Here is a 17,219-nt window from a genome sequence, read left to right on the forward strand (position 1 = left end):
AGGTGAGGGTGGAGAGGTAGGTCACATCTGCCAGGGCTCAGGGGACTTTATACTGCCAGTTACATTGGATGTTTGTAGGGATTAAAGCATGGTTAAATCAGATTTGTTTCTTAGCGGATCATTCTAGAAGCTATACAGAGAATTTTTTTTTTTAATGTGGACAAAACCAGAGCTCAGGATATAGTTTCAGATGCTACTGTAGAAATGTAGGCAAGGGGTCTTCCCTGGTGGCTCAGCGGTAAAGAATCCACCTGCCAATGCAGGAGACAGGAGTTCCATCCTTGCTCCAGAAAGATTACACATGCCGTGGGACAACTAAGCCCATGTGCCTCAACTATTAAGCCTGTGCTCTAAAGCCCAGGAGTGGCAACTATTGAGCCCACACACTGCAACTACTGAGGCCCACCTACCATAGAGCCTGTGCACTGCAACAGGAGAAGCCACTGCACTGAGAAGCTCCTGCACTGCAACTAGAACAAAGCCCACACAGAAACGAAGTCCCAGCACAGCCAAAATAAATAAATAATGATAAAAATATTGTTTTAAACAAAGAAATGTAGGCAAGAGATGCTGAGAGTTTGAACAGCATGGTTCAGAGTAACAGGGACTGGGTAATATAGGCAGAGGGCTTAAGCAATGTTCAGGAGGTTCAGTTGGTTAAGACCTGGTGCTTATTTGCATGTGGACAGATAGATGGGAATTTCTTAGAGTTTTAGCTTGGGTAGCTAGCTCAGTGTGGGGGTGCAGAGGACCACACATCTGAGAAGGAACATGAACTGATGGGGAAGGTTGGAGGTGTGCTGGGTTTAGCCTGATGTGCCTGCGTTTCATTTGGGAAGAGTTGATCAGCACAAGGATAGTTCAAAGCTTGAGAAAGAGGTCTCCAGTGACAAATTTGGGAGCTGTCTGCCTATAGGTGTATAAAAAATTGAATACAGCTTCTTCTGCATAGTACATTGTGTGGTCTTTTCTTCCTTATGCCTTTTAAGTTTTAGCAAAGATGTACATCTCCATCAATACACAGTAATTATTGTTATACCTCCGGGTTGTGCACGAACAGCGGAGTGATCTCATAGAACAGGAAATGCTTTAGGAAAAATGCAAGTAACCAGAGGCTTTATGGTTGCTTTCTTCCAGGTGCATCCGTGGAAATGCCTGCCGCAGAGGGATCTAGCTTGAGTTGACCTTCCAGCGGCGCATCCTTTTGAGGACCCTTTGTGCAGTCCAAAATGGCAGAGAAGGTTCCCCCTGGCTTAAACAGGAAGACGTCAAGGTCGACACTTTCTCTTCCACCGGAACCAGTGGACATCATTAGGAGCAAAACGTGCTCCCGGAGGGTGAAGATCAACGTGGGGGGCCTCAACCACGAGGTCCTGTGGAGAACGTTGGACCGGTTGCCCAGGACCCGCCTGGGGAAGCTCCGGGACTGCAACACGCACGAGAGCCTCCTGGAGGTGTGCGATGACTACAACCTGAACGAGAACGAGTATTTCTTCGATCGGCACCCAGGAGCCTTCACTTCCATTTTAAATTTCTACCGGACAGGGAAACTCCACATGATGGAAGAAATGTGCGCTCTCTCTTTCGGCCAAGAGCTTGATTACTGGGGGATCGATGAGATCTACTTAGAGTCGTGCTGCCAAGCCAGGTATCATCAAAAGAAGGAGCAGATGAACGAAGAACTGCGGCGGGAGGCGGAGACCATGCGGGAACGCGAGGGTGAAGAGTTTGATAACACCTGCTGCCCTGAGAAGAGAAAGAAACTCTGGGACCTGCTGGAGAAGCCCAACTCGTCCGTGGCTGCCAAGGTATGAAAAGCAAGAGTGTGACTTTCTTACGCGTGGTTCAAAAAGGCGGTCCCTATATTCTAGAAAGTATGCTTTTCGTGGTTTAAGATGTTTGGGTAAGACGTAGCATAGGGTGTCTATGCAGGGAGACGTCCTTTCCAAGATCTTATGGAGTGAAATTGAGTTATTCTTATTGATAAGGCATACAGTGACATTACTCTTTCCTAAGTGTTTTTTGTTACTTGGGAACAGCCTAGGTGCTTTGATGTTGAAGACTGCTGACCACCCAGATGCCGTCTGGGGTTGGTGACTTGAAGGCTGAGGGGAGAACATGAACTCAGATCCATCCGTGTGGAGTCTTGCAGATAGGCCTGGGCACCATCCTGAATGAAGTTCGGTGCTGTCATTGAAAGTGGAGGAGGTGCCTCCCGGCCTGGTCCTCTGGAGGAGCAGGAGAGACTGGAGAGCATGGTCCAGTGTAGACCAGCAGGGCTGGGGGCCCCCATTGAGGAAGGATCCGCCTTATGAGGCAGTGTAAGGGGTGAATCAGTGTCAGCGTGGATCGACTGACCCCCTCCTGTGAGGTCTGCTCTAACAGTGTTGTTTTTGTTGGTGTATAATTGTGTTCACAATTGAGATGTTCCCATATCTCAGATCATAAAGTGTTGGCTGAAAAGGAAGGTCAATTCATATTTTTCCATTGATCTTGGATACATCTCAATCTAAGAGTAAAAATTTTGGCCACTAATTTCAGAATTTAATTCAATTGCATGACAGTGTTTATCTAACTCTATTTGGAGCTTTGAGAGTTAGCAGAAACTGGTTTTCATTGCATATATTTAGTTCTTTATTTCAGTATGAATTGTAAGTAAAAAGCCCAAAGAGTCATCTTTAGCTGCAGAAGCATAGGATTGACATTTTGTGCCAATTAGATGAAAATGGAATTTGGAGTAGAGAAGAGAAAACAGTGAATAATCCTATAAATTCTTTGGATTACTTACTGTCTTTTTTTCCAGTTGTCTTTTCTTATAAACAGTAAAAATTATGGAAATGTAATTGATTCTGTGTGCCTTTGACTGAAAATTACAATTCTCCATAATAGTTTACAGCATGTAAATAACATAAATTATCAACTGGATGCAGACTATCATAAAACTGCTTCTTGCACTGACTGATATTTCTAGTTTTGCATCTTTTGACTTATAAAGGCATTTTACTTTCTGGCCAGGATGTGGAACTAAATGGAATGAAATGTTATTTCTGCTGTTCATGATGAGGAAATGCACATTTTGTGGCAAATGAAAGGTTTCAACTAGGTCTTTTGTAGTTATGAATAATTTGTTTCCTTTTGTTTTATCTGTAAGAGAGAGATGTGGACTTTGGTTGAGAAAGGTTACTTCTCTTCCAATGTCAAACCTTTAAGTTACACATTTGAGTTACTACTAAAAACATGGAGTGAATTTTGAAGCTGAATAAGATAAATTCTGGGTTTAGGGGAGTATTTTGGGTGTCAAATGAACTCTTTCAAGATTTTAGGCAATTGAGGAAAAAATCATTGTACCACCAGATGGTCCAGAGGGAGTTAGCCAAATATAAGCAGCTAAATCAAAGAAAATTTGAAAGGCCAATTTGATTTATTTGCTGATAACATTATTAACACACATCTAAAATTAAGTATTGTTATAGAAAAAATTTCAAGTATGTACATATTGTTTCTGAAGAATTCCTGATAAGGATGCAATAATGTCAGTAATTTCATTCCTGAGATGACAGAGTTTGTTTAATCTCTAAATTTTAGACACAAAGCCATGTCTTGATCTCTAAGAAGGTGTTGTTGATAATGGCCTATTGTATATAGTTGTATATAATATAACACATATACACACCCCTCTACATCAGAGTATTTAAACCTGCTTCAGATTATGTTTGCACAGATATCTACCTGAAAACTATACCCAGCAGCCAAGGACTTTGGTTTTGGAAGATTTTGTGAAGTTGTAAATAATAAATATGGTTCCAAATTATTAATCAAGTTAAGCAAATCTCTGCTAGCCTAAGTAGATTCTCTACTGAATTTTCATGAAGGATTTGTGTTTGTTTGTTTAAATGTGTACATTTCCCTCTCTGTTTGAATGGGGAAATATTATACAAATTCTTTACATTTGATTGCATGGTAGTTAAGTGAAAGTATTGTTCATTTGTCTGAGGTTTGGAGCCTTTTAGAAACAGCTCTGAATGATGCCTTATACAAACCACTAACTACCTTTCCTGTACTCTTTTCTAGTCATCTAACTTGTTATTTTTCTAGAATAATTATTGGTGAGGGGAGTTAATGTGATGTGTGTGTGAATATGGGTGAATAGTATTTTTATAACTTGGGGAAAATTCATTTTGTCAGTGCTTCAGTAGGATTGTATTCTAGCTCTCACTATGTTATAGGTACATCAGGATCCTGCTTGTGCTATGAAATTCTTATGCAGGAATGCTTGGAATCTGTGGTTTTTTTCTAACTTGTTTGAGAGGTAAGATAACTTTGGAGGAGAGTATCTGTTTACCTTGCTTTTTCAGTTATTGGGTGTGTGTGTGTGTGTGTGTGTGTGTGTATAAAGTCGCTTCAGTCGTGTCCAACTCTTTGTGACGCTATGGACTATAGCCCACCAAGCTCCTCTGTCCATAGGATTCTCCAGGCAAGAATACTGGAGTGGGCTGCCATCGGTTATTGCTTATTCAATTGAATGTTTATAGATGGTTCTCTGTGCACTACACACATTAGAGTGGACATGTAGAATCATTCCCTTCTCTCCAAAATTTAATAAATATTCTCTTAGATTAAACAGGGATTTCATATCCTAGAAAATATTTGTTTTTGTCTCTTTGGTTTTTCTGTATTTTATAATATTTCTGTAGTAAAATATAAATGTTATGAAATTATATAATCCCTAGTATAGCAGGAAAAATTCGACATTTTCTATCAAATATTCCATAGTAAGTTAAAATATCTATTCATTGACATGGAATAAATACTCAGTAATCTATTATGTAGTAATTGTTCAGTCTGTCCTAGGGGTATCCGCTGTGATATATAAAATTATTGCAAGGCCCACTGATCGGTCACACCATCTCTGGGTATGACCCTGACAGTAATGATTCAGCTCTTTTAGAACATGCTCCTTGGTGTCATTTCTATTCATTGAACTTTATAGTATATTAGTAAGTGAAAAAAAAAGGCAAATAGAGTTTAAAAGCATGATATATTTAAAATGTCTATATTTAACAAATTAACATTTTTACACAGTTATAGAATACCATGAAATACAATTGTACTTTCCCAAAATAGACACTTTGTGAAAAACAAAGTGTTTTGGGGGGCATGGTATCATCTAGTAACGGGACCTGAGTTTATGTCTGTGTGATGGGCTTTGTCTATCCTGTGTCTCTGGTGGCTGTAAATTTTCCCTCCCATAGAGATAATGTATAAAGTTTACATTTGAGACTATTTGTGAATGTGGGGTCCAGTCAAATGGGCCTGGGGGGGTGGTTGAGACCAGTCTCTGGGTTACCACCACATGGAATTGCAGGCTCTGGGATGCTTGTCATAGGAACATGCAAGGGGAAGAGATGGGCTTAACTGGCTGCCAGTTTCCTGGGCAGTGATTTGGAATTAGATGTGATCCCGTACCTCTTCCAGCCCAGAGCAATTTAGTCAGCTTCTGAATTGGAAACATTTTATTTTTCTCTTTGGCCTCTTCCCAAAGGAACTGCAGTAGTGATTCCCTTTTAAATACTGCTTACAGCGACTCAGGTCTGAGAGGTGTTTGAAAGCATTAATTTAGGGGAAATGGTTCTATGGCTGCCAGGCTTATCAGCCTTTGGGATGAAAAACGGCCAGGAAGATGCACAGCCCATCTGAGAGTTGGAGGGGACTAGACTTTTCACTTTCATGCATTGGAGAAGGAAATGGCAACCCACTCCAGTATTCTTGCCTAGAGAATCCCAGGGACGGGGGAGCCTGGTGGGCTGCCGTCTATGGGGTCGCACAGAGTCAGACACGACTGAAGTGACTTAGCAGCAGCAGCAGCAGCAGCAGACTCAGTACAGTACAGCACCCTCACTAGGGTATCTGAGGAAGGTCAAGGGCAAAGGAAGTCGGTGGGTCTTCAGACAAACCCAATTAGGAATGGCTGAGCCCAAGAGGCAAACCTCAACCTGGCAAGGAAGTGGACGTGGTGTGCAGACAGTGCTCTATAGCCTTCTCGTGTGAAATTCTGCTTTCCATCTGGCGGATTGTTACTGGGCATGGTGGGGAGATCTAGGATAACTTTGGGAGCCAAGAGGTCTGGTACAGGTCTGTTATTCCAGGGAAGGTGAGAAGTCTTAAGAAGCCACAGGCATGGAGAAGATGTGAGGCAGCTTCCCAGAATGAACCTCCCTGAGTTATGGGCAAGGGTTACCGTGGTACATTTCCTGCTTGTCTCCCATGTTATGAGGAACCTTACCCTTACCCCTGGGTTGGTTATGGTAGTGAAAGACACTTTTTCTTTTCTTACTTTTTCTTTCTTAAGTCTTGCTTATTTGAGTTAAGTGTCTATGAAAGTGAAAGGGTTTGTGGCTCAGTCATGTCTCACTCTTTGCGACCCCATGGATGGTAGCCTGCCAGGCTCCTCTGTCCATGGGATTCTCCAGGCAAGAACGCTGAAATGGGTTCCCATTCCCTTATCTTCCAGACCCAGGGATTGAACCCCGGTCTCCTGCATTGCAGGCGGACTCTTTGCCCTCTGAGACCCCAGAGAAACACTAGGTGTCTTTGGTTGTAAGTAAAAGAAATGTGCTGCCAATAGCAGTAGTAGAACAGCATGGTGTCCGTAGCTCCTGAATGTGAAATATCCCAGTTTCAACTCCCAGGGCAGGGACAAGTTCAATCCTCAGTTTGTCCCAAGTCTGAAATCTCAGGGGGAGTGTTCAGCTTAGGCCAAGTACCTACTCTAAGCCGACCAGCTGTGGTTAGGGCAGCCAACAGGTCGATCCCAGGGGTCGGGTCAGGAAACCAGACTGTAAGCAGTCTTAATAAGAACAATATAAGGACATTGTCACTTCTGCCACTTCTGTTCATCTGAGCCAGCACAGAGAGAGCCACCCAAGGGTCCTGTTGGACAGGATCCTGGGTCACTGGGGGCTACTGTTTATCATCTGCTTCTCTCTCTTCAGTTTCCCCATTTCCCCTCAGCTGCCACTTTTTTTAAGGGGTGCCTTTTCCCTATTCTCTTCTCCTCCTCCCTTTCCCCAACCCCCCTTCTCTCTCTCTGTCTCTCTTTCATCCTCAGGAAAATGGAAATGATGATTGAGTAAAGAATTATTAACTTTTTCAGTAATGACCCCCTAAGGAAAAAATGAAGCTAAATTTAAATTCTCTCTAAAGAAAGTTACTGCATATGAAGGAATATGATTTTGTCAGGTTCGACACTGAAGGGCTACAAACTATTGAAATAGCTAAGAATTTTTTCACCCCTCCCCACAAGAACCAATTTTCTCCTCTTGGCAATGACACTGAGAATGCATCGAATGGAAGAAGGCAATGACTGTGTTTCCTGCTTCTGGCTTATGAGCTCCAAGGTATTCACGTGGCCACCATCACTGGTGGGATGCAGCAGAGTCCTTAGAGCAAGCATAGGAAGGGTCTGAAAACCTTGGTTATCATTGGATCCAGAGGGAAGTTGGCCAGGATAGATGTCTGCAGTCTGTCACCAGGCCTCCAGCTCTCTGAGGAGCCAGAGACCAAAGTTATGAGTTTCCCAGGAAACGGTGCCTGTTCGTCGCCCTTCGATGATAACCGCCCTCTCTATTCTGATGGAATTAGAGTGTAGACCTTTCAAGTCACAGAAATAGTAAAAAGAAAATAAATCCAAATAAAACAAAACTCCTGTGCATTCATCAGGAGGAAAAGAATATTTAACATTCTGATTCTATTTATAGTATGTGGATCAGTTAGTCTCATGCTTTGAATGAAAAAAGAAAGGTATGAAAACAGAGCCATAAATTATTTTCTTTTAGTCCAAGAAGAGAACTTTCACATGTTATGCATGTGTATATATACATATATATATACACACACACACATGCATAATTCTCTGCTATACACACACACACACACACACATATATACATACACATATATATGTCTCTCTCTATATATAGTCAGGTGAACAACACTGCTCATACAAAACCCTCAGTTTAGCTTTCTGATAACTTTCTTAGTGATTAACAGTAACAGTAACCATCAAAACCATAAATGGGTGACCCAAAATAAACACTGCCATGTGAATACACACAGAAGTCTCCCTGCGTTGGGCCCCTCTGTGGATTGAGCGTACTGTAGCTCTTGCCTTGAATCGTCAGTGGCCTAATTAGTGCACTGGTCATGCTGTTTCTGTGTTGAATGCTTGCTGATTTCGCTTCTTGGCCTTTCCTTTCTGCATTCCAGCTGCACAGGTTAGGTTTTTGCATTTTTCTGATAACAGGGCACAAGGGTTTGGAGGTGCTCAAAGGAGTTAACAGAACTTGGCCAGTCTGTGGATGATTCAATTGGAGATAAGTTTTTCTTTTTTAAAATATATAATCCATGAAGACTAACAGGCTGAAAGTCTGGAGGAAATTAGGTATAAGAGAATAAAACAGATAAGGTAGAAAACAACATTGGGCTTTTAAAGAATATTATTTATTTTTAATTGGAGGATAATTGCTTTACAATATTGTGTTGGTTTCTGCCAGATATCAACATGAATCAGCCATAGGTGTACGTATGTCCCCTCCCTCCTGAAAATCCCTCCCACCTTCCTCTCTTTGATGAAGATGGCTCAGTTACTCCATTGTTTGGTTCCAGATCCATGCATCTCTGCTTTTCCCAAAAAGCTGCCCTGAAAATACACCACTCTTTGTCCACTTGGCCTCATTTGATCAGAAAGAGAAAGGTGAAAAAAGAAGAAATTGCTAGAAAATTCACATCCCATGTGCTTTTAGCAGCTGCTGCTGCTGCTGCTGCTGCTGCTGCTAAGTCGCTTCAGTCGTGTCTGACTCTGTGCGACCCCATGGACGGCAGCCCACCAGGCTCCCCCGTCCCTGGGATTCTCCAAGCAAGAACACTGGAGTAGGTTGACATTTCCTTCTCCAGTGCATGAAAGTGAAAAGTGAAAATGAAGTCTCTCCAACTCTTTGCGACCCCATGGACTGCAGCCTACCAGGCTCCTCTGCCCATGGGATTTTCCAGGCAAGAACACTGGAGTGGGTTGCCATTGCCTTCTCTGGTGCTTTTAGCAGAGGGGGCCATAAGTCCTGGTTTTGCTGAGAATACCCCAGTTAAAGTTGTTAGACTTTTGCCCTACTCTAATTATTAATAACATCTCCTTTCATTCTTAAAAAGTGTCCCAATTTGAACAATAAGCCATGTGATCACCTTACACGAGAGTATTTTTTAAAAAAGAAATTATCCACAAATCGTGTATGTTTCATTTCCTCTTTACTTCTTGGTTATGTCTTAAGAGAGCAGTCTTAATTTTCATCTCTTGAAAAATCACTAGTTTCCATTAAATACTAAAAGAAGACATTCAGATTCCTTTAAAGCTTGATTTTTAAACCTCAATAAGTAATTATCATTTTCAAAGTAAAACAAAAAACAACTAAAGAGTTCTTTCTACATTATCTAATGTTATCTCAGAACATCAGTAGTATTTAAATATTCTAGTTTTAAAAATCCACGTACACTGCTTTGGTTATTAACAGATTTGTTTTCTTTATTTCAAGTGAGAGACTTTATAAAGTGACAAATGTACTACTTTAGGTAAGCATAAGTATTATGAAGGAATGGTCACAATATTTAACACTCTCCACTTTGGAAGGCTCTAGAATGGTTTGAATAATGTTTTAGATTAAGTATTCTTATCTGAGCTTTATCTCCCGTTTAAAAAAAATAAGCTAAACCAACACTTTCCAAATAAGAATTTATAAGAAAGTTCCCATGATGTATATGCCTTGACGTTGGACAGCTTGCCCGTCCTATTAGCTTTTTAAGCACTCTTTGGTTTAGTGGAACTTTGCCCTGAAAATTTCATCGAATTAATTGTATGATACTGCCGTCTTGTAACTGCTTTTATTCCACAGGAGATGGTTAGTCTCTGCCTCATCCATGTGTATTTATATTGTTACTATTTAACTTTTCCCCTGGTGTGTTAGGATATTCAGGTCACCCTGGTAACGATCCCTTAGTGCTGTGATATGGTACGGACATGGGCTCCCCTGGTGCCTCAGCAGCAAAGAATCTGCCTGCCAATGCCTGCCAGTGCATGAGACATGGGTTCAGTCCCTGGGTCTGGAAGATTCCCTGGAGAAGGAAATGGCAATCCACTTCAGTATTCCTGCATGGAAAATTCCATGGACAGAGGAGCCTGGCAGGCTACAGTCCACAGGGTCATAAGGAATCGGACATGACTGAACAACTAATCAAGAATATGGTACAGATATAGCAGTTAGTTGCATTGGAGCTCTGAATTTCGCTGATCTTTCCCTTTTTTCTAGCCACTGACATATTTGACAAAAACATTTGTCATATAGAATGAAATGAAATACTCTCTTTCCAAAGAACTTGTTAATACTTGTTTATTATGGAATGTCAAAGTAGCCAATTTGAATATTAATATTGCATATGAAATATTGAGCTTTTATTTATATTAAATATTGTATAAATTGAATCATCAAAAATAAAAAGTTTTGGGCACTTTCTTTATTTTAACTGGTCAAAGCTTCCACCTTGTTCCACAAAAGAGACAGTTCATGAGAAATACATACACTTGGAGTTCAAATAAAATAACAAAAAAGAATTTAAAGCAAAAAATAACACTAGAAAAAACATATTTTAAATTGTCCCAGTAACAATAGAGAATGCTTCATATTTTGCAAAATGCTTTGCATAATTTTAATTTTAAAATGACAGTCTAACAATTTAATAATAGAGTTGAAATTTATAAACAAAATTTTGTGTTCATGATTAGAAAAATTTACCCATCTGTCTTTAGAGAAACTTGTTTACTGACTCAAAGTAAGAACCATTCTTAACACAGAGACTCTGTATACAGATGTGAATTGAACATTGATAAGAAAAATTTTTTTTAAATAATTATCAAAGTTGATTCTAGATAAATTACTGAAATAAAAATTCCTTTTGATCAAAATATGATTACATAGGGAAAAATAATCCTTGCTGCTAATGTACAATTTGTGAAATAACCAAAGATTATGATAAAATTTTTTTAATTTTGACGTTGATTTAGCATTGATGGTTTTATGCTATTTGAGAGTAACCCCCAGAGTACCATGACATTCAATAATCTATAATGTGTGAGGTATAAATCTGAATTCTGTATAATGTAAGGTTTGTCTGTAGCAACTAGTGACTTAATGAGTTTAGCTGGCCACCAGGCACTGTTACCTTCTCCCAATCTGTTTTTTTCCTCTGGTTGTCATATATACTAACTGTCATTAACTGCTCCTATATTTTATGGGGGGGTGGGGATCCTATGGTATCATAGAGATTCATACAGGACACATCCTTCATTTAAAATATCCTATTTAAAAATAATAAGAGTGATAAGAGCTTTTAAGGCATCAGTCAGAGTGAAAATTTTTCTTGTCCACCAGTAGCCAGGGTGGTCGTTAAAACCTTTCCTACCTCTGCAGCGGAGCAGAGAAGGATAAAAGAGTTCCCAGGTCACGGCTGCCAGCATTTTCCATGGAGTATGTGACATTGGAGGCAAGCTGTATTTCCTATACCTGTAACACTGTAGTTGATGATAGCTTTATAGTTTACAGTGAGAACTCTGAAGAATTTCAAGAGACAGAGACTTCTCAGCAATTGTTCTGTCAGTCGACACACAAACATAACCAATCTAGAAAAAAGCTGTTTGACATCGATCAGCTGGGAACAGAGAACTACAGTGATGGGCAATGGGAAAGTGGGGGAGGAGGAAGGTGTTTGTTCTCATCCTTCTAAAACTTTTCCAGGAGACACTGAAAGTGAACATCAGAGCGCTATCGGACTCTGCACCTATGTATTATTCATTTGCAGCTGTGTATACATCCGTGTTTAAGTTAGCTCGTTAGCTAATGCAGAAAATGAATGGATTTTTTCCCCTCTAAAGTCATCCCCTTTAATGTCTTTATAAAGCTTTAAATGAAACAGTTCTGGATATTACCAGCTATCAAGTAGATGACTCCAACTGATGTTTGTGGTCAAGTTTCTGTGTCTTGGGTGGGCGAACCACGCAGCAGCAGCCTTCACATAGTGTCACCTGAACTAGGTCAGTTCTGGAGTGTGTGTGTATGAGAGTGTTTCTCATATACTGAGTTGACTGAAAAGTTCATTTGGGTTTTTCAAACGATGTTATGGAAAAACTGAAAGGAACTTTTTGGTCAACTCAATATAATACAATGCTACCTCTCCATTAGAATGTATTATAAAAATCCACCTGCACAAAAATGCAATGAGCTTCAACCTGTGTTTGGTAACTTAAGATAGGTACAGCTTTGTCATCCAATTAAGACAGCTTGTTCAGAATATAAAGTTTGTAGTTAAATATAAAGCTAATCTGATTGGGCATGAAGTCCATGGAAGTGTTCTAATGGTCCAAGAATAGCAGGAAGAAGTATTTTCATTAGTATCCCAGGATTTTGTTTCAGGATGCTAGAGGTCATCGCCACCCTGGATTTCATGCCTTTACTTATGTCTTGTTGAGTCACTCTCGACATAACCACAAGTGTTGAATGCTACTTTAAATAGCTCCTCAAGCCTAAGCCACAGCAGGACAAGGACGGCCAAGTAATCCCAGCGCAGCTCTGAATGGGATTGCTTGATTGGAGCATCCTTCACTGCAGTCAACCTCAGGATATCTGCATATGAATGAAAGAATCTCCAACCTTCTGATCATTGTTTTATTTAATGTTAATATAAAACGTAGAGTGTGATTTTAGATGTTGGTGTGCAGTTATCTTATCTGGTGTCATCTAAATTAAATCCACAGCCAAATGTGTTCCTCATATTCGTTTTTTTTTTTTTTTAATTCGTATTTTAGTTTGCATCTTGGAGTTAACTCTAAGTTTTTGGCAACATTTTGTATAGGACTATCTAACTTGTGGGTTTCTCTGATGGCTCAGTGGTAAAGAACCCATCTGCCATACAGGAGATAAGTTCTATCCCTGGGTCAGGAAGGTCTCCTGGAGAAGGAAATGGCTACCCCCTCCAGTGTTCTTGCCTGGGAAATCCCATGGACAGAGGAGCCTGGCGGGCTATAGTTCGTGCGGTTGCAAAGAGTCAGTCATGACTTAGCAACTAAACAACAATCTAACTTATACATTGGTGTCCAAACACGCTGTTTCAGCCAGAATTTGGTTGAATTGGAAAGTAAATCACACCACTGTCTATGAAGTATAGCAGCAGATTTGTACTGTGATAAATTAGATGTATTTCATTAATACAGTGGAAAACTAGCAGAGACCCTGTATAATATCCTTAAGGTAAGCATCGGGTTCTATTTCAGTGCAGTTTTTAGTTTAGAGGCAGAAAAATACTGGTAAGAAATCTTGTTTTTAAAAAGGTGATAATTTGCTATACTACGGATGCAATGAACTACATATGCAATGAAAGGAATATGAAATGGTAGGCTAGAATCTAGGAGAACATGAATTTATGCTTATATATTTGCTATGTACAAAAGCTAGTACATTTTATTACATTTCGTAAATGAGTTCTGCAGGTGTGAAAATTACTGTATTATATAAGTAAAGTAATTGAATTATGAGTAATATTAAAATTCAAAGCAAAGATCTGTTTTAAGCACTGGTATTTATTTTTCAAAGTCTTGCTCATGAGCCATTATAAATATTTTAAATTGCATGGCGTGTTTACAAAGTGCTAATCACCTACACTTTTTTTCCCCCAAAGTTTTGTATGTAGATTATACATGAAGTAGCTTAAAGGAGAGCAAACCATTTGATAGGCTTATTTGATTAATAACATTATATTGGGTATGCTTATCTATTGGAAAAAAAATGTTACAACGGAAAAAATTGCTTTGTGTTCTGTAGGTGCCTGTGTTTGTTAAGTTATACGGCGAATGCCAAAGTGCTGATGAACTTTTCTACCCCATTGCCCTTTGAGGCATACATCTGAAACTGAGTCTGAAGATCAGCTGATAGTCTGTGCTGTTTTATCAGACATTCTGACCTAGCTGTGATGCTGTGGCCTCACAGTGTAATTTTAGTTAAGAAAAAGTTCTCCAAGGTGCCAGGTTGCCACCAGTGGGCACTTTGAAAAATATCCAAATGCCTTTCTCACTGCAGCTCAACTCAAAGGAAGCAATGTCTTTATTGCTTCCTTTCAGCTCTTATTTCCTGTCTGTCTGAGGAGGCTCACCTTCTGCTTGTCCTCTTTGCTTACATACCTGCTTCTTAGCTCATTCACCTGGGTCAGCGCTTCCACGGGAATACAAAAGAAACCCTGTTCCCCTGCTTGCTCCACACACAGCCCTGCAGGTTCCCTCCAGAGTCTTCCTCATCAAGGCCTGTTTGGGCGGCACTTTCTTTTTTTAATTGGAGGATAATTGCTTTATAATGTTGTATTGTTTCCCTTCATACATCAACATGAATTAGCCATAGGTACACACATATCCCCCCTCTCTTGAACGTCCCTCGCACCTCATCCTACCCCTCTAGGTCTTCACAGAGCACCAAACTGAGTTCCCTGTGCTGCATAGCAACTCCCGTTAACTATCTGTTTCACACATGGTGATGTATATATTTCAATGCTACTCTCTCAGTTCGTTCACACTCCTTCCTCTGCTGTGCCCACACATCTGTTCTCTATGTCTGAGTCTCTATTCCTGCCCTGCAAATATGTTCATCAGTATCATTTTTATAGATTCCATTTATATGTATTAATATACGATATTTGTTTTTCTCTTTCTGACTTACTTCACTTTGTATAACAGGCTCTAGGTTCATCCACCTCATAGAACGGACTCAAATTTGTTCATTTTTATGGTTAAGTAGTATTCCATAGTATATATGTACCACAGTTTCCTTACCCACTCATCCGTCAATGGACATCTAGGTTGCTTCCATGTCCTGACTACTTTAAATAGCACTGCAATGGACATTGGAATACATGTGTATTTCTCAATAATGGTTTTCTCTGGGTATGCACCCAGTATTGGGATTGCTAGGTCATATGGTAGTTTTGTTCCTTGTTTTTAAATAAATCTCCATACTGTTTTCCATAGTGGCTGTATCAATTTACATTCCCACTAACAGTGCAAGAGGATTCCCTTTACTCCACACTCTCCAGCATTGTTGTTTGTAGATTTTTTGATGATGGCCGTTCTGACCAGTGTGAGGTGATACCTCATTGTAGTTTTGATTTGCATTTCTCTAATAATAAGCAATATTGAGCCTTTTTTCATGTGTTTATTAGCCATCTGGATGGGTGACACTTTCTTGAACAGCTATTGATTTCCATTTAATTTGACTCCATATGGATTTCACATTTGTCTTTAGCCTGGCTCTCAATCTTTTCATGAGATGACAGCTACCAGATGTCAGCGAAATTGAATACAGTGAAGAGTCCAGATGAGAGACGGGAGAGCATCCTGAAAAAATCCAGACTTCATTTTTGTCTGGAATTTACAATTTTTTAAATATTTAATTTTATTTGTTTGGTTGTGCCAGATCTTAGTTGCAGCATGTGGTATCTAGTTCTCTGACTAGGAATTGAACCTGGGCCCCCTGCATTGGGAATTCAGAGACTTAGCCACTGGTCCACTAGGGGAGTCTCTGTCTTTAATTTATAAACAGGCATCTATGTTTCTTCATCCTAAGCATCAGAGCCTGAGAGTTGGTAGGTATTTTTTCTTTTCAACTCTTTAAAAGCAATGTCAAAATATTAATAGTACTTTTCCTCTTTGTTTGAGAGAAACTGATTCTTCACCCACCCTGTTCCCTCTCTTAATCCATGAGCTCTGCCCATGAAATGAAGCCTCTGTTTTAAACAGAAATTTAACTCTGGGGAAAGAGACTGTGGTTAATTGATACCTGATACAGTCACAGATGGGTTTTCCAGGTGGCACCAGTGATAAAAGAACTCACCTGCCAATGCAGGAGACATAAGAGATGCAGGTTTGATCCCTGGGTTTGGAAGATCCTCTGAAGGAGGGCACGGCAACCCACTCCAGTATTCTTGCCTGGAGAATCCCATGGACAGATGGTCCACAAGGTCACAAAAAGTCAGACACGACTGAAGCAACTGAGCACACACACAGTCACAGATGCTTTTTCAAGGCTGTACCAACTTTTGTTTTCAAAGTCTTCTGTGAGCTCTAGCTATCACTTCCTAATATCACCAGAGTTCTTGCTACACTTTCACTCTGTCTCTTATCCTGAGCCAGTTGTTTTTTATTCTAACAATAGCTCCTCCTTCACAACCTGGTAAAAAACAAACCTTGTTCCCTGAAGTCCAGAGTCATGATGTGAAGGCCACGTTTTCTTGTCCCTTCAGTAATTAGGATGACCTTCCTGAAAGGGCAGGAGGGAAAGAATTTATATTGGGTGTCTGCTGTGTGCCGTACATAGAATTGGGAGATGTTTCACGTTGACCTTACAACAGAGGTCGGCAAATGTTTTCTGTTGAGGGCCAGGTAGTAAATGTTTTCAGCTTAGGAGGCCTCTGATGGTCTCTGTCACTGCTACTTAGATCTTCCTAGTGTGAAAGGAGCCAGACCCACATAAAGAAATGGGCCTATCTGGGATCCAATAAACCTTGACAGCAGCCTGGATCTGGCTCGTGGGCCATAATTTGCCTACCGCTACCTTATATCAATGTCATGAAAGAAACAATCCCGTTATACAGTTAAGAGGGCTGCAACTCAGAAATATCAAATCCGTGAGTATTGCCCCTCGCTAAGTTGCACGTTGGGATTTGTATCTGTTCTGTTGGAAGCCTGACTTTCCCATGGCGCTTCCTGTCCAGCTGTGTTTATCAGTGCTTTCTCATCATCGTCCAGTGTTCCTGTCCCAGCTGAAGAGTCATCGAAGACTTTGGTTTGTGGCTAAAAATCATCTTCTTACTGTACCCCTTGGGTGTCACTGGGGACGACTACCTGTCATTCAGTTCCAGCTTTAATATTCCTCATCTTGAGCAACTTAGCACAGGAAGGAAATTATCTTTCAAATCTTCTTCTCTAATGACAACCATTTTCCCACCTCTTGAACTCTGATCGCAACCATGGAGCCTTCCTTTTTCCACTAAATGTCTACTTTGCCCCTACTGCAAGCTCTTTTGCCTTTACTTATCCTATTCTTTTTCTTTTTTTAATTTCATTTAATTTTTTATTTTTATTT

The 17,219-nt window shown here is 40.3% G+C and overlaps 1 protein-coding gene across 1 annotated transcript in view; it reads left to right on the plus strand.

Moving 5' to 3' along the window:
- KCNB2 (potassium voltage-gated channel subfamily B member 2) overlaps nt 1-17,219 on the plus strand; it is a 478,584-nt gene that overhangs the window by 29,693 nt on the left and 431,672 nt on the right. Inside the window, exon 2 of the mRNA XM_070802681.1 lies at nt 1,138-1,808. Within this exon, the coding sequence (XP_070658782.1) occupies nt 1,230-1,808 (579 nt within the window). The 5' untranslated portion in view covers nt 1,138-1,229. The remainder of the gene's footprint in view (nt 1-1,137; nt 1,809-17,219) is intronic.

This window comes from Bos indicus, chromosome 14 (assembly GCF_029378745.1).
Source record: "Bos indicus isolate NIAB-ARS_2022 breed Sahiwal x Tharparkar chromosome 14, NIAB-ARS_B.indTharparkar_mat_pri_1.0, whole genome shotgun sequence".
In the NCBI taxonomy this organism is placed as follows: domain Eukaryota; kingdom Metazoa; phylum Chordata; class Mammalia; order Artiodactyla; family Bovidae; genus Bos; species Bos indicus.